The sequence below is a fragment of the Oncorhynchus kisutch genome, linkage group LG13 (assembly GCF_002021735.2).
Source record: "Oncorhynchus kisutch isolate 150728-3 linkage group LG13, Okis_V2, whole genome shotgun sequence".
NCBI lineage: Eukaryota > Metazoa > Chordata > Actinopteri > Salmoniformes > Salmonidae > Oncorhynchus > Oncorhynchus kisutch.
In genome coordinates, this window is record NC_034186.2 from 51575489 (window position 1) to 51602416 (window position 26928).

The 26928-nt window shown below is 43.0% G+C and overlaps 1 protein-coding gene across 1 annotated transcript in view; it reads right to left on the reverse strand.

Moving 5' to 3' along the window:
- LOC109902209 (2-oxoisovalerate dehydrogenase subunit beta, mitochondrial) overlaps positions 1–26928 on the reverse strand; it is a 76988-nt gene that overhangs the window by 24295 nt on the left and 25765 nt on the right. The window contains exon 8 of the mRNA XM_020498372.2: positions 25901–26011. Within this exon, the coding sequence (XP_020353961.1) occupies positions 25901–26011 (111 nt within the window). The remainder of the gene's footprint in view (positions 1–25900; positions 26012–26928) is intronic.

Below are 26928 nucleotides of genomic sequence, written 5' to 3' on the forward strand. Positions count from 1 at the left end.
TACGCAACACATGGATATAGAATGATACAAAACTATAGCTTCATTTGCTTTCCACAAAAGAACCACAGATACAGTATCAGAACCAAAAGCGTTCTGGGTGTCGCTGATATTAAAAGAGGCTGGTTGAGTGTTTGTTTACGGCGCTGGGGTCCCTGGTTTGGTTGAGGCACGGTGCCTCGTTGTGTGATCAGGAATACATTTTTGTCCCATCCCTTTAAAATAATAATTTCAATTATATTTGTATCCTTGTCTACTGAGCTTGAGTAACTGACTACCAGGTGAAATACCTTAAAAAGACCTTTATCACATAAAACAAAAACAGCACCACAGGCTATATCATTTTGCTTTAAAGGGTTTGAAATTGGGAGAACCAGAGGGTAACGGTGCCTGGCTAAAATGTAACGCAGATAGCATATCAGGCAAGGGGTGAGAGAGGGCACCAATATCATGGTGTGACATGTTACGGAATATGACTCACAGGTAGATAAATAAGTGAGGCTACCGCCCAATTCCCTGCAGCTAAATTGACCCCAGTCCTCCTGCTTGTTGTCAGAGAGAGCGAGAGAGATTGTGTTTAAATAAGCGTTTCACTTTACCCCTAAACACTAGGGGCTGCCTCTACCTCAGTGCCAGGAGTGGAACTGCATACCATACTCCAACACAAGCACATTCTTCAGATGCTTCTGACAAAGGCACCAGCGCTGTTATTCTCAATATCGTGAGAAAGAATTTCACCCCCCGGGGGCCAGGGAATCGAATGACCCATTTAGTAATCACACTCCAAATGCCTTCTGGATTTCTGCACTAATAGGTGGGACGGTGGTTTGGGAAAGCCTGTCCCTTGCTGACGGGTATTCTGATGTGTGACTGTGACTGTGATTCCAGTGCATGCTGTGACAATAAATGGACAAGACAAAATGGAGCTATTCACATCTGGCCCACACCGCAGGAGTATTGCTGAATGTAAAGCAGGGGTGCCCAAAATGTTGGACTATGTGGGCTAAATAAGAATTTGAGAACCAGGTGAGGCTTAGGCCAAGATTATGTGAGATCACACTCTTAATAGTCACAAATGTAATGTAATAAACACTATCAGATTCAAACTGAGGAGTATTCCAGCTCCCAGATCTCTTGCCTCAAATGCTAGATCATACCCAGCAATCTTTTGTTATGAAGTAACTGACATTTCATTGTGAGCTCGACCGTTTAAAGCTATAATCACTGCTTACGTGTTTGGGTAAAGATTTTGTGGGACAGACAAAAAACTATGGAGAAGAAATGGCTCTTACGTCCATCTGATCTCTACTTTTCCCTCAAACCTCTCAAATATGTCCGTTTGTCTTCTTTCAGTCTGTCCATTTTCCTTCTACCCGTTTTCTGTCTTGTGTCTCCTACTCGCCCGCCCGTGTCTTCAGTCTGCATTTTCCGTCTGTCTGTCCGTCCGTCTGCTAGCCCCCCCTCCCCCCCGGTCGGTCCCCTGCCTGTCTGCCCGCGCCTGCCTGCGTCTTCAGTCTGTCTGCGTCTTCCGTCTGTCCCACGGCTTCCGCCCTGCCGGTCCCCCGTCTGTCGGCCGGTCCCCCCCGTCTGCGTCTTCAGTTTGTCTAACCACACCTTCCACCCCGGTCGCCCCCCCCCCCCCCGGTCGGTCCCCCGCCTGCCTGCGCCTTCAGCCCCTCCTGCACGTGCCTTCCGCCCTGCCGGTCCACCCCCCGCCTGTCGGCCGCCTTTTCTTGGTGTTCCATTTATCGGTGTCCCGTCTGTCTCGCTCTCTCAGTGTCTGGCACACAACGCTTTTAAAAAAGGGCAAATACCGTGGCGGACGCTGTCAGACCTCAGCTTATTTTTATTTTATTTAACCTTTATTTAACTAGGCAAGTCAGTTAAGAACAAATTCTTATTTTCAATGACGGCCTAGGAACAGTGGCTTAACTGCCTTGTTCAGGGTCAGAACGACAGATTTTTAACTTGTCAGCTCGGGGATTCAATCTAGCAACCTTTCAGTTACTAGTCCAACGCTCTAACCACTAGGCCACCGGCCGCCCCAAATACTGCTGGCCGCAACACTGGCACTGTCCTACTCACTCATCTCAAATCACTGCCTCACCCAGGGGACAGGGATGGGCCAGACACTTTTCTTGGACACACACACAATGACAGTAGTGTACTCATTTACTCAAACATAGTAATTGTGGCCCCGACCTTTAACCCTGACTCTTCCTCTTCAGAGGAGCCAGTGACCCTTTCTCAGTAGCACACTACAGATTTATTTCACTCATCAAAACCAGTCTTTCATGTTGGTGAACATGGACCCAATGTCGTAATGTCAAGTTGCCTTATATAGACAGTGGTGGAGCCACAGCAGAGGGCCCAAATATGAGCAGTAGGCTTTTTCCACATGAGAATTATACGCTTGGAGCAATGAGAGCACACGAACATGCCATGAATATCACTGTACACTCCAGCCTGACAAAAACAGGCATGCATTTTGACAGGAGGCTTTTATTGCTACGATTTAACTACTTGGACAGTGGCCTGATGAGTCAATGTGTGTGTGTGTGTGTGTGTGTGTATGTGTGTGTGTGTGTGTGTGTGTGAGAGAGAAGACAGAAGGAGAGGGAGATGAGGAGGAGAGGAAGAGTGGATTGTGTAATCAAGACTCAAGTAGAGCTTTCAAAAACCTCAAACAATGAGTACGGAGCTAGGAGGCTGCACGATAAATCACTGCTCCACCTCTTATATGAAAGAGTAACGAGTGAGAAGAGGAAGAGCAGAAGGTAATGGGGGAAATATGGAGAAATTCAAATAAGGGGAAAGAAAGCATGAAAGAGGAGAGGGAAAGGAAGGGATATCTGAGAAAAGCGATGAAAGGCAGAAATGGATGGAGGAGTGTAGAAGGTAGGCAGAGTTGGGTGAATGGTGAGAACCCAGAGTCAGTTGGGTGGATGGGGGGGGGGGGGGGGTGAGCAGAAAAGAGGAGCGCAGAGAGAGTCAGAGTGGTGTAATGGTGGGAAAGAGGTTAATGTCCTCTCTGGAAAATATGGAAGACTTAAAAGAAAGGGATAAAAGGGGAGAAGGAAGGAAGGGAAGACAGAAAGAGGGTGTCAAGAGAGCGTGAGAAAATAGAAATGGAATTGAATGGATGTCCATTGTAGTCATTCTATTTCAATAGGTGGGACAGAGGGGTTAATGTCCACTCTGGGTCTGTCGCGTCTCAGTCCTGGCCTGGGAGTAGGAAGGTCCTGGCCATCGGGTGGCGACAGTAGTGGCAGCACTTTACTGCTCATTGTGCTGCAGGGCTGTCATTAACCCAGGCCCGCTCGCTGGAGAGGGAATGTCATGTTTACAGGCGTTCCCATACACACCCAACATAATGAGCAGCGCTCAGCTTCACTCTACTCTGCCTTGGAGTCCCAGGCCATGCAGCCTACGCTCGTCCCAACCGCACTACCACCAACCAACATGCAGCCAGCTAACCCAGTAGCACAGCCTTCAGGCCTGTGCCCATCCAGTCCAACTCTGCCTCTGCCTCAGGGTCACTGGGTCCACTCATATAGACACGGTTGCAGGCTAAAATTCCTCTTTCGAATAGAAACTTTGTTGCAGTTGAACCTCGACTGACTGACAGTTCTATTATTGCCCAAGACCTGCCAATACTGCAACTCCACATGCTACACCTTTTCTGATTTCAGTTCAATCGATTTCCTGGCTTCTTTGAAAATCTTCAGCAGCCGATATTGATGTCTGCAGGAAAGCAGAATGAAAGAGACACAAAGTACAACCCCAAACTGATCATGGACTCTCCCTCTGTAGGACTATGTGCAGTCAAAGAAGCGAACAAACACTGCGGTTGAGTGGTACAGAAGAAATGAATGTTTTTCATATTGCCAAAAGTACAACACAATAAGTTGTATATATTAGGAGAAACATTTTAGAAAATGTACAGGTGAGATCTAGCCTATACTTCACATGGCTAAGAAAGTACATAAATAGCAGGGTTGACAACAAAATCCAGCACACACGCTACACACAAAAAAACAACATCCCGGGAGAGTCGCCAGAGCACCTGCAAGAAGCTCCCAGCGTTTTCCCCCAACCCTTCTCATCCACAGGGCACTCCGTCAAAACCCTGGGACAAGAAGTGAAGATGGTGAACCCTGCAACCAGCGAGGAGTTGTGGCCCCTTTGGGCTTTGAGTCGCCCGGCCCACCCTGTAATCACCGCCGCCGGGTCCTAACTCACACCGCCGCCTTGAGATCGCAATGACAAATGGTAGTCGCGGAGCAGCTTGACTCGTTACTCAGTCCTTTTAAGTGGCGCTGCACGATTAGCGAGAGGGGTGAGTGGGAGGCCAGTTAAAGCACAGAGAGTGGGAGGAAAATGTTTCAGGCACTGGGCCCTTGTCCAAGCCTGCCTACAGAGAGAGGAGTTAGGACACCAGGGGAGACCTCAGACAGAAATAACTCCCGACATTCCATAAAATTACACTACCTTTCTGCCCTTAAATCATAACGCCATCAACAACTCAGAGCACAGACCATAGGACCTGACGAACAGCTCTGATAGGGCATGAGCAGTGGTCTGTAGACATTGGGAAATGGAACAAAGGGGGAGTTTAACTTGTGTCATATGATCACGTTCTCTGTAGCCGATGTGAGTAAGACCTTTAAAACAGGTTAACATTCTCAAGAGCTCAGAGCATGCGCTGACCAGCTGGACAGTGTCTTCACTAACAGCTTCTACCCCCTCAAGCTATTAGACTCCTTAATAGCTAATCAAATGGCTACCTGGACTATTTGCATTGTCCCCCACCCCCATTTTTACACTGCTGCTACTCTGTTTATTATCTATGCATAATCACTTTACCTCTACCTACATACCACCTCAATTACCTCAACTAACCTGTGCCCCCCTGCACCGGTACCCCCTGTATATAGCCTCGCTACTGCTAATTTTATTGTTGCTCTTTAATCATTTGCTATTTCTCCATTTTCTTGTTTATTTATTTTAGTAAATTTAGTAAATAGTTGAACAATTAAGGGCTTGTAAGTAAGCATTTCACTGTAAGGTCTATGTACCGGTTGTAGTCGGCGCATGTGACAAATACAATTTTATTTGAACGTCCCCTGTTAAACAACAGAGCATTCCCTCCCTGTCTCTCGCTCTCTCTGAGGCCGTGCTGGACCCTGGATCCCAGTACCATCCTCATGACTAACAGCCCGGTCTCTCTCACAATTTTTTCCACTCAGGCCTGCTGCTACCAGTCCATGCTCCAAGCTGACCTTAATGATCTTAATCTGTCCAGACCCTTATCCAATAGTTTCCTATCGCCGAGTGGAAAACTGACGACCCAGCAGCCCATCAAATGTTAAGTGGCTTACGCTTTCACAGGTTCAATCTCAAGAGAACACCATCAGCCCCTGCTGTAAGTGTCAGTTGTGCCAATTTATGAAAACAAAAACAGGGAAAACGCATCAGCGCAGTGGGGAATTGGTGGCTCATTATTGACCAGGCCTATTCTCCATCACTGTGTGTGTGTGCGCATCATTCCCAATGTGTGCATCTGTAAGGTGCCAATGGCTGTGCATCACTCACTTGTACACAGTAGGGTTGTCTCACAGCACCCACACTGACTGTATGTCATGTCAACCCTGACCGTAAGCTTCCTCAGTGGCCAGTTAGACCACTTTAGATTCAATCTGCACCACATCCCTGAACTCCTCTAGGAAAAAGTGCCTCCAAAAAAGGATAAAGAGCCCCTTGTTCCTCTCACCCTTTTTTTAATGCCTCTGTGTGGATTTAGCAAATGTAAGCCTGGCCTCCGCTAGAAGGTGACACAGGAGAGGAATTCTAGAAATCTCCATTGCCGAGGAATGTAGAACGCTGGCTGCAGCCTGGAAAGTCAATGGGAAAGCAGTGTGAGTGAGTGATAGAGAGAGGAGGAAAAGGTGATGAGAGAGAGCCTGAATGAAGAGTTGCAGATCAAGATACACCATATTAATCTCACAAACAGTGTCGAAACAAAGGCAGTAAAAATCAACAATGGGCTTAATATAACACTATGGATAAAACTTTATTTCACCTGAGTAAGTCCCTGTCGTCTGAAAAACTACTCACCAGTCCACCACAGGCTATGCCTCTGGCAGTGTCGGGTCATGCCATCATTTCACCAGGCAGCGAGCGAGAGCCACCACCGAAAAACAACCATGAGTCATTTTCCACTGATATAACCGCCGAAACATCACCATAGTAAGGACACATGACAAGGTTATGACATACTGGCCAATAAGCACGCAACCCCACTAGGCCAGGCCAGAGCATGTGTTAATATTGTAATTACAGACCTTGGCTTCAACAATAAATATGTAGGGAGCCAGCCCCAAAAACCACAAGGCTCTTTCTTCGTGTGACATTTTCTCTAGTGATTGTTTCCAGGGCCTTTCGGCTTATGACGGACCAAAGATATTATAGAATAAGTGCGACCCAGTAAGCAGATACAGGCTCTAACCTTGGGCCTGCCAGGGGAGAGCGTCTGCTAATCATTAGCTACCAGCTGGATTAGCAAACTAACTAAAAGCTGGTCACATAACCGGATATCCCAGATCCGCTCAATGTACGTGCATAATGCTATTACTGGACACTGGGCATTTAAACTCAGCTGCTCTTCAGAAGCAAAAAGGACTCCAAATTGAAAATTTTGAGGGGGGGGGGGGGTTGACGTGATCACATTGCAGGGTACAACTGAACCCACGGGAGCACACTGACAATACATTGGCCTGTAGGCCTGACGTGGACGCCCAAAAAGAATGGTTTAAGCTGTGAGATGACTAGGTGAGCAACTAGCACTCAGCACAGGAAAGGCTACAACAATAGCCCTGGGGGGGGGGGGGGGGGGGGGGCTTCTATCACAGAAGCCATCATCCCCAGTAGGCGTAGGCACTGGCAAAAAAGCACTGCGTGATGCAGCTGAAATATGGCTAATCAGAGCCAGAATCTGGACACACCCAATGGAGAGAAAAGCGTAATTTGTGTGCTAGTCTCGTTGGAGAATGGAATGCGGTGAGATTAAGTCTGACAGCTTTTTTCTGGCTTCCTATTGGGGTACTACATAATTCCGTGTGTTATTTCATAGTTTTTATGTCTAAAAAAAGCCTAGAGAGACCAGCTTGTCCAGTACCAGTGAAAAGTTGACACACCTACTCATTCCAGGGTTTTTTTTAGACATAAAAACTATGAAATAACACACGGAATTATGTAGTACCCCAAAAAAAGTGTTAAACAAATCAAAATATAATTTTATATTTGACATTCTTCAAAGTAGCCACCCTTTGCCTCGATGACCGCTTTGCACACTCCTGGAATTCTCTCAACCAGCTTCATGAGGTAGTCACCTGGAATGCATTTCAATTAACAGGTGTGTCTTAATTTGAGGAATTTCTCTCCTTCTTAATAAGTTTGAGCCAAATCAGTTGTGTTGTGACATGGTAGGGGTGGTATACAGAAGGTAGTCCTATTTGGACCAAGTCCATATTATGGCAACAAGTTTTGATGTCTGCACTATTATTCTACAATGTAGAAAATAGTACAAATAAAAAGAAAAACCCTTGAATGAGTAGCGGTTCTAAAACTTTTGACCGGTAGTGTACCTCTGCTGCAGAGGATAAGTTCATTAGAGTTAACTGCACCTCCCATTGCAGCCCAAATAAATGCTTCAGAGAGTTCAAGTAACAGACATCTCAAATATCAACTGTTCAGAGGAGACCACGTGAATTAGGCCTTCATGGTCAAATTACTGAATTACTGTTGAACACTTTTTTGGTTACTACATGATTCCATGTGTTATTTCATAGTGTTGATGTCTTCACTATTATTCTAAAATGTAAATAATTGTGCAAATTAAGGAAAACCCTTGAATGAGTAAATGTGTCCAAACTTTTGACTGGTACTGTGTGTAACACTGCTTGCCCCCAGCCAGTCGACGGTGGCTTGTGAGTATTCTGAATTCATAGACTGAGTGCCTTCAGAAAGTATAAATACCCCTTCACTTATTCCACTTTGTGTAACAGCCTGAAATTTAAATATATTAAATACATACACACCCCGCCCCCCATAATGACAAAGTGAAAACATGTTTTTAGAAATACATAATTTACATGCATGCATACACGCAAGCATACACACGTAATAAATGACAATTAAAACAATACTGAATTAACAAATGAACACTTATTTTAAACTTAATATAATACATAAATAAAATCAATTTGTTCTCAAATAAATAATGAAACATGTTCAATTTGTTTAAATAACACAAAAACACAGTGTTGAAGAAGAAAGTAAAAGTGCAATATGTGCCATGTAAAAAAGCTAACGTTTAAGTTCCTTGCTCAGAACATGAGAACATTAAAGCCGGTGGTTCCTTTTAACATGAGTCTTCAATATTCCCAGTTTTAAGTTGTAGTTATAAGAATTATGACGTGTCGATTATGTGTGTGTATTGATTTTTTAAGAAAGGCATGGATGTTTATAGCTAGGTACATTTGTGCAACAATTGTGCTTTTTTCACAAATGTTAAAATCACCACCTGTTTGGTGAAGTAGGTTGTGATTCGATGAGAAATTAACCGGCACCGCATTGATTATATGCAACATAGGACACGCTAGTTAACCTAGTAATATCATTAACCATGTGTAGTTAACTAGTGATTATGTGAAGATTGATTGTTTTTTATAAGATAAGTTTAATGCTAGCTAGCAATTTACCTTGGCTCCTTGCAGCCACAAGGTCCTTTTGACGCTGCACTCGAGTAACAGGTGGTCAGCCTGCCACAGTCTCCTCGTGGATTGCAATGTAAATTGGCCATAAATCGGCATCCAAAAAGGCTGATTACTGATCATCATGAAAACTTGAAATCGGCCATGCCGATTAAAATCGGTCGACCTCTAACCTGGATTGTGCAAAATGTGGCCATTATTCTTTTCAAAATTCTTCAAGCTCTGTCAAATTGGTTGTAGATCATTGCTAGACAACTATTTTCAGGTCTTGCCATAGATTTAAGATAAAACTGTAACTCGGCCACTCAGGAACATTCACTGTCTTTTTGGTAAGCATCTATGGTGTAGATTTGGCCTTGTGCTTTAGCTTATTGTCCTGCTGAAAAGGAGAGTTTCCTCTAGGATTTTGCCTGTGTTTAGCTCCATTCGGTTCATTTTCTCCTGAAAAACTCTAATCCTTAACGATCACAAGCATACCGATAACATGATCCAGTCACCACTATGCTTAAAACATATGGAGAGTGGTATTTAGTAATGTGCTGTATTGGATTTTCCCCAAACATAGCACTTTGTATTCAGGACAAAAAGTGAATTGCTTTGGTACATACTGTTGCAAACAGGATGCATGTTTTGGAATATTTATTTATGTACACACTTCTTTTCACTCAGTCAATTAGGTTAGTATCGTGGAGTAACTACAATGTTGTTGATCCATCCTCAGTTAATGGGTGTGAGAAGGGAAAACTATGTAATTGAAATCTCTGAGCAGTTTCCTTCCTCTCCGGCAACGGAGTTAGGAAGGACGCCAGTATCTTTGTAGTGACTGGATGCATTAATACACCATCCAAAGTGCAATTAATAACTTCCCCATACTCAAAGGGATATTCAATGTCTGCTCGTAAATTTTTATTTTATTTTTTAAAACACATCTACCAAAAGGTGCCCTTCTTTGCAAGGCATTGAAAAACCTCCGTTATTTGTGGTTAAATCTGTGCCTGAAATTCACTGCTCGACTGAGGGACCTTACAGATAATTGTATGTCTGGGGTACAGAGATGAGGTAGTCATTCAAAAAATATAATGTTAAACACTATTATGCAACTACTGAACTTATTTAGGCTTGCCATAACCAAGGAGTTGAATAATTGACAAGACATTTTAGCTTTTCATTTTTAATTAACTTGTAAAACTGTAAAAAAAAAAAAATGTAATTCCACTTTTACATGATGTGTTATTGTGTGTAGACCAGTGACAACATATCAATTCAAACTATTTTAAATTCAGGCTGTAATGTGGAAAAAGTCCAGGTGTGTGAATACATTCTGAAGGCACTGTATATGGTATTATTAAATATAATTTATATTAGGCCTACTGATTTGATTAAAGTCTCGAAATTGGAGTAGTCAACTGTTGTGGTCGGGGTAACAAAGCCCATCGCAATTTAATCCATTTTAAATTCTAGCTGTAACAACAAAATGTGGAAAATGTCAACGGGTATGAATACTTTCTGAACGCACTGTAAGTATAGAACAGGGGTAAAGTCTTGAATGCATTTCGGAACCAGGAATGACCGGCTGCACCAGCCGCCCTGGATTCGACATAAAAAAAAACACTGATTGCCCACGCCTGGACACGAGAGGATATTACCTCCCTCAAAACAGGCACTGAATCCACGGGAACAGTTGAGGCGATGACCCTGCAGAACTGTGGGGGTGGGGGGGGGGGGGGGGGCGCAACAAATTGTAGCCTGTAACCAAAATCAAAGTTTAGCCACGTACAAAAAAATATTTGCATATGTTATCGCAAGGGAAGCGAAATGCTTGCGTTTCTAGCTCCAAAATTTCAGTAATACAATACACACATAATACAAAAAGCTAAAAAGAAAGAAATGAAGAAATATCAGAATGAGCAATGTCCGGAATATAAATATATTCTACCCAGGATAACATCATATAATTATGTTTGTAAATTGGTTTCCAATTCAGTTTGACTGAGAAACCAATAAAAACTCCTCATCCAGAACATTCCCTATTGATCCCCCACCTTCCCAATGCCTCCCACTCACATCACTTTGAGGAAGATTTTAACTCACTTAACCACAAATGTTTTCACCATCATTGTAAAGCCCTAGTTATATAATTGCTTTGACAAAGTCATTTCTGAAGATTATTATATATTTTGTGTAATATTTTAATATGGTGAAAATATTCCTTGTTAAAATATTTTTTTCAAAAGAAACATTGAACATTAATAGTCAAATCATGTGAAAGCAGGTGAGCTGGTTGTACTCTTTTCTTTAAAAAAAAAAACATTTTCTGGTGTTTGTGGTATAGAGCATAACACATCGACCCTGTAACCCATATAGATAGGTGGACTAGGCATGTTTTAACAAGTAACTTTTTTGTTAAGCTTGCATGCAATTGCCCCTCCCTGTTGCACATTCCCTGTCACTAGGGGAGTTATGGCTGATTTAAGATACAATCGTCAACCCTTTTTTGGCACTTTTCTTCAATTTGAGAGCTCTTGAGATGGGAAAATATGACTTATGAAATGGAACGTCCTCTTTACAACAGCATATTAAAATGAGGTGATATGCAAACACACACACAATCAGACAGGACACACACACACACAAGCAGACCATCACCCCGGTGAGACAAAACCGCGACGAGTCAGTGAAGAGCAGTAACGGTAGGTTTGTGCCCGTAGTCGACATTGCTGCCAGTGATGTCTGGTGAGGACCTGCCTTACAACAGGCCAACAAGCCCTCAGTCCAGCCTCTCTCAGCCTATTGCGGACAGTCTGAGCACTGATGGAGTGATTGTGCGTTCCTGGTGTAACTCGAGCAGTTGTTGTTGCCATCCTGTACCGGTCCCGCAGGTGTGATGTTCGGATATACCAATCCTGTGCAGGTGTTGTTACACGTGGTCTGCCACTGCGAGGACAATCAGCTGTCCGTCCAGTCTCCCCGAAGCGGTGACTTTGTCTCATAGTACGGACAATGCAATTTATTGCCCTGGCAACATCCTCAGTTCTCATGCCTCCTTGCAGCATGCCTAAGGCACATTTACACAGATGAGCAGGGACCCAGTAGAACAGCCTCTTTAGTGTCCTAAGTTTTCATAACTGTAACCTTAATTGCCTACCGCCTGTAAGCTGTTAGTGTCTTAACGACTGTTCCACAGGTGCATGTTTATTAATTGTTTATGGTTCATTCAACAAGCATGGGGAACAGTGTTTAAACACTTTACAATGAAGATCTGAAGTTATTTGGATTTTTAGGAAGTACCTTTGAATTAATATTTTTTTTTGCTGAGGTTATATATCTCACACAGTTGAAGTCGGAAATATACATACACCTTAGCCAAATACATTTAAACTCAGTTTTTCACAATTCTTGACATTTAATCAGAGTAAAAATTCTCCATCTTAGGTCAGTTAGGATCACCACTTTATTTTAAGAATGTCAGAATAATAGTAGAGAGAATGATTTATTTTAGCTTTTGTTTCTTTCATCACATTCCCAGTGGGTCAGAAGTTTACATACACTCAATTAGTATTTGGTAGCATTGCCTTTAAATTGCGTCAAAACGTTTCAGGTAGCCTTCCACAAGCTTCCCACAATAAGTTGGGTGAATTTTGGCCAATTCCTCCTGACAGAGTCAGGTGTGTAGGCATCCTTGCTTGCACACACTTTTTAAGTTCTGCCCACAAATGTTCTATAGGACTGAGGTCAGGGCTTTGTGATGGCAACTCCAGTAACTTGACTTTGTTGTCCTTAAGCCATTTTGCCACAACTTTAGAAGTATGCTTGGGGTCATTGTCCATTTGGAAGACCCCTTTGCGAACAAGCTTTAACTGATGTCTTGAGTTGCTTCAATATATCCACATAATTTTCCTACCTCATGATGCCATCTATTTTGTGAAGTGCACCAGTTCCTCCTGCAGCAAAGCACCCCCACAACATGATTCTGCCACCCCTGTGCTTGATGGTGTTCTTCAGCTTGCAAGCCTCCCCCTTTTTCCTCCAAACATAACAATGGTCATTATGGCCAAACAGTTCTATTTTTGTTTCATCAGACCAGAGGACATTTCTCCAAAAAGTATGATCTTTGTCCCCATGTGCAGTTGCAAACCGTAGTCTGGATTTTTTTAATAGCAGTTTGGAGCAGTGGCTTCTTCCTTGCTGAGCAGCCTTGTGTCGATATAGAACTCGTTTTACTGTGGATGTAGATACTTTTGTACCCGTTTCCTCCAGTATCTTCACAAGGTCTTTCGCTGTTGTTCTGGGATTGACTTGCACACCAAAGTACGTTCATCTCTAGGAGACAGAACGTGTCACCTTCCTGAGCGGTATGACGGCTGCGTGGTACCATGGTGTTTATACTTACAAACAATAGTACGCACAGATGAACGTGGTACCTTCAGGCGTTTGAAAATTGCTCCCAAGGGTGAACCAGACTTGTGGAGGTCTTGGCTGATTTCTTTTGATTTCCCCATGATGTCAAGCAACGAGGCACTGAGGTTGAAGGTAGGCCTTGAAATACATCCACAGGTACACCTCCAATTGACTCATATTATGTCAATTAGCCTATCAGAAGCTCCTAAAGCCATCACATTTTCTGGAATTTTCCAAGCTGTTTAAAGGCAGTCAACCTAGTGTATGTAAACTTCTGACCCACTGGAATTGTGATAGTGAATTATAAGTGAAATAATCTGTCTGTAAACAATTGTTGGAAAAATGACTTGTAGATGACAAAGTAGATGTCCTAACAGACTTGCCAAAACTATATAGTTTGTTCACAAGAATGTGGAGTTTTTGAAAAACGAGTTAACTGTATACAGATTTCAACTGTATACACATATACACACACACCATTCAAAAGTTAGGGGTCACTTAGAAATGTCCTCATTTTTGAAAGAAAAACACATTTTTGGTCCATTAAAATAACATGAAATTGATCAGAAATACAGTGTAGACATTGTTAATGTTGTAAATGACTATTGTAGCTGGAAACTGCAGATGTTCATGGAATATCTACATAGGCGTACAGAGGACCATTATACGCAAACCATCAGTCCTGTGTTCCAATGGCACATTGTGTTCGTTAATCCAAGTTTATCATTTAAAAAATAATAATTGATCATAAAAAAAAAACTTTTGCAATTATGTTAGCACAGCTGAAAACTTGTGCTGATTAAAGAAGCAATAAAACTGGCCTTCTTTAGACTAGTTGAGTATCTGGAGCCTCAGCATTTCTGGGTTTGATTACAGACTCAAAATGGCCAGAAACAAACTACTTCCTTCTGAAACGCATCAGGCTATTCTTGTTCTGAGAAATGAAGGCTATACCATGCGAGAAGTTGCCAAGAAGCTGAAGATCTCGTACAACTCCCTTCACAGAACAGCCCAAACTGGCTCTAACCAGAATTGAAAGAGGAGTGGGAGGCCGCAGTGCACAACTGAGCAAGAGGAAAAGTACATTAGAGCGTCTAGTTTGAGAAAGACGCCTCCCAAGTCCTCAACTGGCAGCTTCATTAAATAGTACCCACAAAACACCAGTCTGAACGTCAACAGTGAAGAGGCGACCCGGGATGTTGGCCTTCTATGCAGAGTTCCTCTGTCCAGTGTGTGTGTGTTATTTTGCCCATCTTAATCTTTTATTTTTAGAGATATGAGATATGGCTTTTTCTTTGCAACTTTGCCTAGAAAATTAGTGGATTTGGTTATTTCAGCCACACCCATTGCTGACAGGTGTATAAAAATCGAGCAAACAGGCGTGCAATCTCCATAGACAAACATTGGCAGTAGAATGGCCTTACGAAAGAACTCAGTGACTTCCAACATGGCACAGACATCGGATGCCATATTAAAAACTCAGTTTGTCAAAAAATGTCCCTACTAGAGCTGCACTGGTCAATTGTTAGTGCTGTTATTGTGAAGTAGAAAAGTCTAAGAACGATAACGGCTCAACCGCGAAGTGGTAGGGCACACAAGCTCACAGAACGGGACCGCCGAGTGCTGAAGCGTGTAACAATCGCAACCGAGTTCCAAAGTCCCTCTGGAAGCAACGTCACCGCAAGAACTGTTCATCGGGAGCTTCATGAAATGGGTTTCCATGGCCGAGTCTATGATCACCATGCGTAATGCCAAGCATCGGCTGGAGTGGTGTAAAGACCGCCGCCATTGGACTCTGGAGCAGTGGAAACGCGTTCCCTGAAGTGAATAATCACGCTTCACCATCTGGCAGTCCGATGGACAAATCTGGGTTTGGCAGATGCCAGGAGAATGCTACCTGCCCAAATGCATAAATTGCCAACTGTATAGTTCGGTGGAAGAGGAATAATGTTCTGGGGCTGTTATTCATGGTTTGGGCTAGGCCCCTTGTTCCAGTGAAGGGAAATCTTAATGTTACAGCATTCGATGACATTCTAGACGATTATGTGCTTCCCCAAACTGTTGCCACAAAGTTGGAAGGCCCTTTCCTGTTTCAGCATGACCATTCCCCTGTGCACAAAGTGAGATCCATACAGTAATGGTTTGTCGAGATCGGTGTGGAAGAACTTGACTGGCCTGCACAGAGCCCTGACCTCAACCCCATCGAACACATTTTGGATTAATTGGAATGCAGACTGCAAGCTAGGCCTAATCGCCCAAAGTCAGTGCCCGACCTCACTAATGCTCTTGTGGCTGAATGGAATCAAGTCCAGCAGTAATGATCCTACATCAGTGGAAAGCCTCCTCAGAACAGTGGAGCCTGTTAGACAGCTTCAAGTTCCTCCAAAATCACTAAACTTAAAATGGTCCAAAGACAGACACACAGTCGTGAAGGCGCGACAGTGCCTCTCCCCTCAGGAGGTTGCAAAAGTTATAACACATTGTTATTGAATATCGCATTGTTGGGTTTAGAGTTTGCAATAAAGGCATTTTACTGTACTTGTGCATGTGACATTAAAAGCACATTTTGAAGGACAAGCCAAGTAAAAATGTATTCAAAAGTCTAAAAAAATGTACTACCAAAAAACTACAGTACCACCACAGCAATAGACTGAGGAAAAGCCTGTTACTTGTGACATTATATCCAAAAAACTCCACCATTCCTAAAAAGTGTTTGCATTTCGCATTGCTTCCATCCCAGTTCATGACAAACAAACAAAGTCTGAACACTCCGTTCCACTGCCGGTACAGTATATTTGCTAGCTTTCTTTGAGTAAGACAGCACTTAGTGTGCGAGGCACTTAGCGGGTGAGGTGGGCCAGGTTGGTAAGTGGTAAGTCTTATCTAAAGCAAGTGAACAGGCTCCAGAGCTCCCTATACAGTCAGCAGCACCACTTCCCAGAAACACAGTGCAGGCCACGCTGCCGAGATTGCATCTGTGCCCCCCAATTCTCATACCATCATCTATTTCTCTCACAACAGACACATCTTCATTTAGCAGAGATCGGCGTGTGCAAACACACAATGACTCTTGCCTCTTACGGGTTGCGTCACCACGAGGGCAGAGACCCAACACTTTGAGTCAGTCGAACTGAAGGAAACACAATTATATTAAGAGGAACCATTTTCTAGGAAGTATACATATTAAATCAAAACAGGAGCATTATGAGCTTTTCACACTATCGCACCAAAAAGGGTAGCCCCTACCCGTGTCATTGCGGGCCTGTAGGCAGACAGACCTCTCCACTGATAATTTATATGCTTCATTAAATAGTACCCGCAAAACACCAGTCTCAACGTCAACAGTGAAGAGGTGACTCCAGGATGCTGGCCTTCTAGGCAGGGTTCCTCTGTCCAGTGTCTGTGTTCTTTTGCCCATCTTTTCTTTTTATTGGCCAATCTGAGAAATGGCTTTTTCTTTGCAAACTTTGACTAGAAGGCCAGCATCCTGGAGACGCCTCTTCACTGTTGACGTTAAGACTGGTGTTTTGCGGGTACTATTTAATGAAGCTGCCAGTTGAGGACTTGTGAGGCGTCGGTTTCTCAAACTAGACACTAATCTACTTTTTTTGATCTTCAGTTTCTTGGCAACTTCTCGCATGGAATAGCCTTCATTTCTCAGAACAAGAATAGACTGATGAGCTTCAGAAGAAAGTTGTTTGTTTCGAGCTTGTAATCGAACCCACAAATGCTGATGCTCCAGATACTCAACTAGTCTAAAGGCCAGATTTATTGCTTTTAAAAAATCAGCACAACAGTTTTCAGCTGTGCTAACATAATTGCAAAAGGGTTTTCTAATGATCAATTGGCCTTTTAAAATGATAAACTTGGATTTGCCAACAGAACGTGCCATTGGAACACAGGAGTGATGGTTGCTGATAATGGACCTCTGTACGCCTATGTAGATATTCCATTTTAAATCAGCCGTTTCCAGCTACAAAAGTCATTTACAACATTAATGTCTACACTGCATTTCTGATCAATTTCATGTTATTTTAATGGACAAGAAACGTGCTTTTCTTTAAAAAACAAGGACATTTCTAAGTGACCCCTAACTTTTGAACGGTAGTGAAAATTCTAGGCCGATACGGATTTAAGTGATATTTTCTTGGTCAAGATATGGCCAAAAACTGTACACACAGTCTAACGTCTTCCATTCACTGCTACAAATTAATCTATTGACAAATGGAGTGACTGATGGTAATCCACTATGGATAATATACAGCTTCTGTAGTGACAATCACACCTTTCATATCCACGCCTTTAAGTACCCATGCAACCCTGGGGCTTTTCAAATTAAATGTTCCACTTCCGGTGAACTTTGAATAAACTAATGAAACAGGGTACGGCCAGCCAGCACCTGCCAACACATCTCTGTTACCATGGCAGGTGTTAGCCCTCAGTGTGAAGTGCCGACTGCCTGGGAACACCAGCCCATCGGGTAACCAAGTTCAGAAAACACGCTATACCCACACCACTCAGAGCAGACAGGGAGAACATATCACTGGCTGTTTCATGTTTACACATCCCTTTCTACTTGTCAAATAGGACACACCAGCAGCTATCTGTGGCAGCGGTGCTCTGAGGTAGCAGAAGGGTGAAGGAGTGGAGTTTCCTCCATGCTGCGGAGAGTCAGTGGTCTCGGTTAAGTCTTCTCTCCCCTTTACTCTGTTACAGTGGGTGTTCTGGCTTTTCTTTGGCAAAGTCGTACATATTTCTGGAGAGGAGGAGGGAGAAGTGAGCACACACACACATTTCTAGGGGTCATTAAGGGACACCATATGATGTGGAATGTGTGCCGAGTTTGGGGCTGGGGAAATGGGAACGGTGTGTTTTATGGGAGCAGATAGGACTTGCAGACTCCCAAACCAGCATGGACTTGCTGCCTGAGAGGAGGACAAATGCCAAAAAGAATAAATATTGTGTGCGATAACAATAGCGATGTTGAGAGAGGGGAGAGTAAGCAAGTGAGGCCAAGAGAGGTAAAAGAAGTCAAGTAAAAGGGAATTTAATGACCAAGAGAGAGTTAACAGACCATGACCAAGTGTGAGGAGAGATGGGAGACAAGGAGATTTCTAAAATAGCATTTCCCAGCCGTGACCGAAGGGATATGCCATCTTATTATAATGTCAGCTCCATGGCCCTCTGCTGTGAGAGCAATCCCAGGTGAAATAAGCTAATCTTGGTTGTTCATAGTGGAACAACTTATTTCATCAGCGCTTTAGTGACCTTAAAATGAGCCTGAGAAGAAGTCTTTAAAAAAATCTTTGAACCCACTGACTTAAGGCAATGAGGACACAACTAAATTAAACAGTACATGAACTCTGCCGTCCGGATACTAAAGAATAGAGCATGACCCCTCCAGATGCCTAGCGCACAGACTAGGGCCGGGGTACAAAACGCCTTTCCAAGTCTCACTGTAAAAATCAAACAAATACATACGTTTACCGTGAATTTCCTCCGATGCAATTTATAGTGGACCTGCGCGCATGGAGCTTGGAACCTCAAAGCATGAGCCCGAGCCACATCTTGATCATGTTAGCTAGTTTCTTTGCTTTGGAAAGACCCAGTCTGGAAGGGTATTGTGTGTCATGAGGACGAAGCAGTCAAAATAGCTATATTTCAATGGAGAGAGCTGAAGGTATGGGTGGAAAGTATTAAGAGGTTCATTGTAGGGAGAGGGCCTGAGCTCCTCAAGGTCTTCCAGCTCCCAGGCCTTTTGGCTGACGGGCCTGGTTTGTGCGGCATGGGAAGAGCCATCTCCAAATCACTGCTAACTGAGCCACCGCTCTATTACTGACTGCACACCCTCAAAAGGCGGTTTCACACTGACCAGATCGGAGTCTGACCAGGCCTGGAAAATGGCTCTGAATCACTGACTAGGCACTAATACGAATCTGGACTAAGTATTGAATATGGACAATGAGCTGTACAATGTGGTAGAAATGTCGAATCAAAATTAGATTGCACAAAAGCCAGGTCAAGAGCACTTAAGATGTAGGCAACTCAAAACAACAAGACTGAAGGTCTGTCAAAGAGGATGATATGGGTTTTTAAATAAATTACCACACTGGCTTTTGACCCAGGAGCAAGAGAGAGGGAGACTTTCCACATTATATCATTTGAGCCTGTGGGTCTGGCAGGGCCAAACCAGTCATTTTGTTTATCCCTTAAATGAACGACTATTACATTTACTGGACTGCCGCAGACAGCGGGACAAAATACAGTTTCTCTCCATTTCTACAGCAATTTCTGTCTATTCCCTTTGTCAACAAGAGACTTGACTGTATATTTAGATCCCTGTGTCGCCGCCGGTTACCACCGGGGTGGATGGCTCCGGATGGAGGGAACAGGAAACCCAGAGCTATCGCGTTAATGATCACATGTACTAAGAGACACACACACACGGACACTCCTCTATAAAGAACCACCAGGCTCAAAGAGATAAGAACTGATTGAACTGACTCATATGGACATCGTGGTCAATCTGGGCATGGATGTCCGCTGTTGAAAGACGCAGGAGCCGACTGTGACTCATAGATGTATATGAAGTCCTAATTGAATGTGCGTCCGTGTTTGGATGTGCGTCCATAGACCAACAAGCTGAGCGTGTGTGTACACACACTCCGTCTGCTCATGAACCCATCACCCATTTAATGCAAGCCGATGTGAAAGCACGTAGGTTTTCCTGGAAACGCTGGAGATCAAGCGAACAACCATTGAATTAAAAAGCAGACTGAATTCTTTGACATGTACTTGAAGCCAAGAACAGCACTGACAATCAAAATCAATGGATCAGAGAATAATACTATTTACTAGCCTCTGATGGTTCCAATTGTGCCATTTCCCCCCCTTACCTCAGCATATAGACTGGCACATAATGAATCCTAGGAAGTCACAACGGAGAAAGCCAACTCAGATGGAACAGGATGAAGATTGAGGTCACAATGCTCTGAGAGTTATTCCTCTGAGCAATCCTTTCATGAAATGTCACATCGCCCCACATCGCAAAAGATCTAAGGCGAGAGAGGGCTGTGTGACTTGTGTAATTCTGGCCACAGTCATCCCCTGTAAATCTAAAATAGCTGGTCTGTCAGAGAGCTCAGTAGTAGGGTGAGTCAAGAGTAGGAGAGAAGAGGTTTGTGACAATTGTGCCCCAAACACTTGTAGGCCGGCTGACCCTGAAACAATATACAAAAAAATGCTAAATGTAAATGCATGTGGACATTCCTGCCATAGCTGCCTTGCGTGAATGCCCCAGTGTCTGTAAAACGCTCAGCATCAGCAGTAGTTCAAGCCAGAGCCAGGGCAGGCAGGCAGGGCTCACTCAGGGCTAGCCCTCTGTCAGTCTGCAGTCAGTCAGGGTGACCAGGGGCACAAAGGTTTGACCTCACTCTCCACCTAACCTTTGAATATAGGGCCTACTTTAGGATTGGAAGTGGAAGATTCTGGGTAGTCAGAGAGTTGACAGAAAGAGTAGCGTAAGCACACATAAGGGGTCTGTTTCACAGAGATTAAGCAGGGACCTGGACTAGATTGCATTTTTAGGTAGGATGAATGATAATTTAGTTTTGTAGACATATTCCTGGACAGCAGTTCATATGATTTAAAAAGGTTCCACTCAGACTCGATAGTCCTGGCCTGATGTCTGAAATCCCAGTTACGTCAATGCTAATGAAATAACATTTTTAGTTCTCTGTTACTCTTGGATTTATTCAATATGGGTTAGTAAAACCAACCATAAAAGTGAAATATTTTCCCTATCGTCAGGCAGCTATGCCCCCCTAAATTGCTGTGCAATGAGAGTACAATCAGCTTGCTCTTCAAATGCAGATATGGAAAGGTAGACTCGTTTCAAAGGCAACCTTCATGTGCTATACATTGGAGCGCCCAAGGGAACCTACACTGGTCAAAACTTGTAATTCAACCGCTCAGCAGCCAGCACTTCCCAACGAAGACGACAGGAGCATATAACAAAAATAATCCATTATTTCACTCAGTGGATGAATACTTGTGTCTAGTCTTCACACCAAGACACACACACACAATCATTGTAGAGGCAGACCATTGGCCACAGGTGGGAAATTAAGTATACACTCAGTCAGGGGTGACCATTTGCAATGATGATACTGAAACATGGGGCATTTGTTTTATTGTGCGTTGTGACCAAAACAGTCACTGCTAAAAAAATTTTTAACACAGTACTTCAGCATAGCCATTTCTGGGTAACGGAACCCCATTTCCCTGTCCACTAACCCACCTTTCGTGCAAAAAAGGAGACAATATTCTATTTCATGTCAGGGTTGTTTTCATTAGTTGGCCCCACTGTCTGAAAACATCATTTTTACAGAGACCCGCATTTGTTCCTAATTTGACATCTGGAACATAAAGTTCTTTATGCTTCAGATTTATTAAAAGATAAAACAAAATATTTTAACGTTGCATTCATGACAAAAATCGGGTACAAAGAACATGGGGATTATTTCGCCTGTGGTTAATTCATCCTCTCCAGTTAATTGCATGATTAAAAGGTTCTCTACTCAACCACAACCTTCAAATAATGCCACATGGGTCACATAGGGCAAGACACTGAGGATGAGAGACAACAACACATTCCCAGGCAGTGTTGCCGGCATTTGAATTTTATGGCTATAGGAATGAGTGAGGACATAATTCAAGAAAAAACAGAAGAATACGTAATAAGAGAATGAGGAGATAGGAGGCTATAAACTGGCAAGGTAAGGGGAAATGTAAAAAAGGTGTGAGGACAGATAATCCACAACACGTTTAGCTGAAGGAGAGGAGAGAAAACAGTGGAGAGGAAGACAAGTGTTGTTGGCAAGGTGGAGACGGCGGCCTTGCCCCCGAGAACCATAAGAGGTATATAAACACACTATTCAATTTCATAGAGCCGGTTTAATGGAGCGGCCAATGCTGAAAATCACCCCGTTTATTTGAGAAAATTGTCTCTGAACAAACAGCCCATAACAGACTGTTGCTCACTTCATTTGAAGCGCCCCTGGTGCCAAGAAAATAATTATATATGCCACCGATTCCAATTGGGCTCCCTATTAAATTACCGGCCTGTGACCACAATTTTCATCTTGTGCCTTAACTGTCAGTTATAAGATTTACTTGGCAGCGCCAGGCCTCGCAGAGCTTACCAACTGTGTCATGTGCTTCACCAGAGGGACTTTCAAATTGCATGATAAAACAAGGCAATATAAAAATCTATCCGGTATCGAGTCACCAGCGGCTTGCCACGTCCACAACAAAACAGTATGTGGCACGTTTGAAGTGGGCCATTTAAAATGCATGGCATTGGCACATCTCGGGAGGTGACAAAATACGGTGGCTTCAGAAAGTATTCATACTGCTTGACTTAATCCACATTTTGTTGTGTTAGATATCTCTACCTATAGATATTATTATTTATTTCCGCCCCTCACCCATCTGCACACAATGCCCCATAACGACAGTGAAAACATGTTGTTTTCAGACATTTTTGCAAAGGTATTAAAGATGAAATACAGAAATCTCATTTACATAAGTATTCACACGCCTGAGTCAATACTTTGTCTAAGCACCTTTGGCAGTGATTATAGCTGTAAGTCTTTCTAGGTAAGACTAAGAGCTTTTCACACCTGGATTGTGCAACATTTGCCCATTATTGGTTGTTGATCATTGTTAGAGATACATTTTCAGGTCTTGCCATAGATTTTTTCCCCCTCTAGGATTTTGCCAGTGCTCAGCTCTATTCCGTACATTTTTTCTCCTGAAAAAAACTCCCCAGTCCTTAACGATTACAGGCATATCCATTACATGATGCAGCCACCACTGTACTTGAAAATATGGAGTGGTACTCAGTAATTTGTTATATTGGATTTACCCCAAACATAACACTTTGTATACACGACTAAAAGTGAATTGCATTGCAACATTTTTTTGCAGTATTACTTAAGTGCCTTGTTGCAAACAGGATGTATGTTCTGGAATATTTGTATTCTGTACAGGCATTCTTTTCCCTCTGCCAATTAGGTTAGTATTGTGGAGTAACTACAATGTTGTTGAGTCATCTTAATTTTTCTCCTATCACAGCCATTAAACTCCATAACTGTTTTAAAGTCATCATTGGCCTTATTGTGAAATCCCTGAATGGTTTCCTTCCTCTCAGGCAACTGAGTAAGGAAGGAGGCCTGTACATTTGTAGTGACTGGGTGTATTAATATGCCCAAAGTGTAATTAATAACTTCACCCTGCTCAAAGGGATATTCAATGTCTGCTTCTTTTTTTACCCATCTACCAACAGGTGCCCTTCTTTGCAAGGCATTGGAAAACCTCCCTAGTCTGTGGTTGAATCTGTGCTTGAAATTCACTGCTCGACTGAGGGACCTTACAGATAATTGTATGTGTGGGGTACAGAGATGAGGTAGTCATTCATTTTTTTTAATGTCCATGCAACTTATCAAGGGACTTGTTAGCAAATCTTTAATCCTGAAATGATTTAGGCTTGCCATAACAAATGGGCTGAATACATTTCAGCTTTCATTGTTTTATTCATTTGTTCATTTCTTTTTATTAACTTAATTCTACTTTAACATTATGGGCTATTGTGTGTAGGCCATTGACAAAAAAAAAAAAAAAGACTGGAACACCAAAATATGGAAAAGGTCAAGGGGTGTAAATACGTTCTGAAGGCACTGTATGTGGACAAAATATACAGGCCTCGCTTACCTCCTTTCCCCCCATTCCTCTAGGCTTGAATGGACCATAACTTTAAACTCAAGACATCATTAGAATACTTTGAAAGGCTAACAAAACAGTTTCTCTCCTCCATTACATAATAACACGAGTGAGTGCTACGGTTACTTTAATCGTGCGGCAAAGTAGAAATACAGCCCTAATGAAATCATACCAGCTGTGGGAGAATAAAGTTGGAATTCAATCAATCAGGAACGGCAGAAACTGCACTATAGAGAAAAATAACATGGTTTCTGTGCCACATTGAAGGGAAATTGAAGTGCTAAATTACACAGTCTACTGCAGGGATCATCAACTATACTGAACAAAAATATAGAAACGCAACATGCAACAATTTCCAAGATTTTACAGAGTTACAGTTCAAATATGGAAATCAGTCAATTGAAATAAATGAATTAGGCCCTAATCTATGGCTTTCACATGACTGGGCAGGGGTGCAGCCATTGTTGTGCCTGGGAGGGGATAGGCCCACCCACTGGGGAGCCAGGCCAAGCCAATCAACAAGAGTTTTATTAGACAGAAATAATCCTCAGCCATGTTTTTTGTTCCGCCTGAGGAAGTCTGACCAGAGACCACTATGATGACACACCAAATGTGTTTGAGGGATCGCGGGAAAAGAGCAGGAATAGGATTTTGTAGCCTACTGTCCAAGCCATGTCTTCCAATAGTGCAACCGCTGTCGGCATCCAAAGATTATCCAAACAAAATAAAAACGCCAAGGGCAAGGACAACAGCAGTGATGTAGCCTACGGGCTACATATTATTGATATCTACATAGCGCATTCATGTAAATCACACTGCTGCCCTCTCATTTAGCCATTTGCGCCTTACTTATTGTGGCAATTGTGGATGGCTGTTCACAATTGGATATGTAGAACTCAAATGGTTGAATTGAAGAAGTTTAAGCTGCATATCAATAATTTGAGGCCAGTGGACAGCCTGTGAAAAATGCCTCAGCTGCATTGTGCGGATCCCAGCCTATGGAATAAAAAAGTTGAAAAGATTTGGCATGGGATCTCAGATCCGCAAAACCTTGTACAGCTGCACCACTGAGAGCATGGCTTCATTACCGCTTGGTATGGCAACTGTTTGGCATCCGACCGCAAGGCGCTACAGAGGGTAGTGCGTATGACCCAGTACATCACTGGGGCCAGGCTCCCTGCCATCCAGGACCTCTATACCAAGAAGGCCCTATACATTTTCAAAGACTCCAGCCGCTCAAGACAGACTTTTCTCTCTGCTACCGCATGGCAAGTGGCACCGATGAACCAAGTCTGGAACCAACAGGACCCTAAACAACTTCTACCCCAAGCCATAATACTAAGCACTAGTAAACCAAATAGCTGCACGGACCCTAATTGACCATCTTCCGCACTAACTCTTTTGACTCGTTACATATGCTGCTGCTACCAGCGTTTATTAATTATCCTGCTGCCTAGACACTTTACCCCTACCTATATGTACATATTTTCCTTGGAACCCCTGCACATCTACTCGGTTCTGTTACCCTGTTTATAAGTTTATATAAGTTATTATTACTCATTGTGCATTTATTCCTTGTGCTATAATTGTTTCTATATTTTTCTCTGCATTGTTGGGAAGGGCCTGTAAGTAAGCATTTCACAGTTAGTCTACAAAGGTTGTTTACAAAGCATGTGACAAATACAATTGTATTTTGATGTTTGAGGGAGTCATGTCTAATGTCTTAAGGGGAAAGCAATCTAAAAGTAACTGAAAGTAATCAGATTACGTTACTGAGTTTGGGTAATCCAAAAGTTAAGTTACTGCTAATAATTTTGGACAAGTAACTAAAGTATTACATTTAGAAAGTAACCTACCCAGCCCTGAGTGTGTGTGTGTGTGTGTGTGTGTGTGTGTGTGTGTGTGTGTGTGTGTGTGTGTAAATTTATATAGCCTATCATGCGTCTTACCTTGCAAACAGTCTCAGTGTCCCAAGGCAAGATGGTCTGTAGATCTATGAGTTCGCAGGACACACCCAGCTTCTCCTGAGCCATGTTGGCCACTTCCATCAGCACATGGATCTGCAAGGCAGGAGTCAGCGATCAAGGCCATGTATTCCATTCTAATCCAGAATGGATTTCAGAACACATAATACCATCAATAACCCCTTTTAGAGTCAGCAGAAAACCACTGCACAGCACCCCTTATTAACTTTCAAGTCAGTTTGGACTAACGGAGAAAGTTGCTTGGATAGACTCCATGTTTATTGGCAGATTAGACTGCTGTGCCTGTGAATCGCCGGCAATCCAACAGCAGGACATACTGGCTCCATCGTTATCCCTAAACTGTGCATCAGGGCTTTGAGTTAGTCTATGAAATGTGTGTGAGGGTAATGAATAAAATCTATTAAAGTTTGGGTCTTGAGTGATAGTCATGAGTCATAAATCAGACAGGCAATTGATAAAAGAAAAGAACACAGCAATCTACAGGCTTCTAGCCCATATAGACACAAGTCTACAATAGGCATATTAAAAAGATAAATATTCTATTCTGGTGTTAGTCAACCTTGCTAGAGATGACTACTAATATACTGCATATTGCTGAAGCAATGATATAGCCCGAGTACTTCTGTCAATATATGAGCAGGTTTAAAGTGCGCAATAAAATGCCAACGGTCCTCTGAAACTTCACAATATAACAGTAGGGATTTCCAGGACTGGCAAAATGAACCCCTCTGTTACGCTCATTAGCAGGCCTTCATGGCAGGATCCAGGCGCGGTTCCTACCGCTCCACTTGCTGGGAGTTGTTTTCTTTTCACTCGTCCATGGAGGGCTGATGGATTACCGGAGTAATGGGGTGGCATTTTAAAAAGCCCCGATTTCCACTACTTGGGTGGATTTGTCATCTTTGCAAAATGACGGCTTTGAAGGAGTTGATTTCCCAGTTATTCCAGGCCCTCAGGCTTAGACCCCCTCTGCTCTTCAGCTGTACCTACAT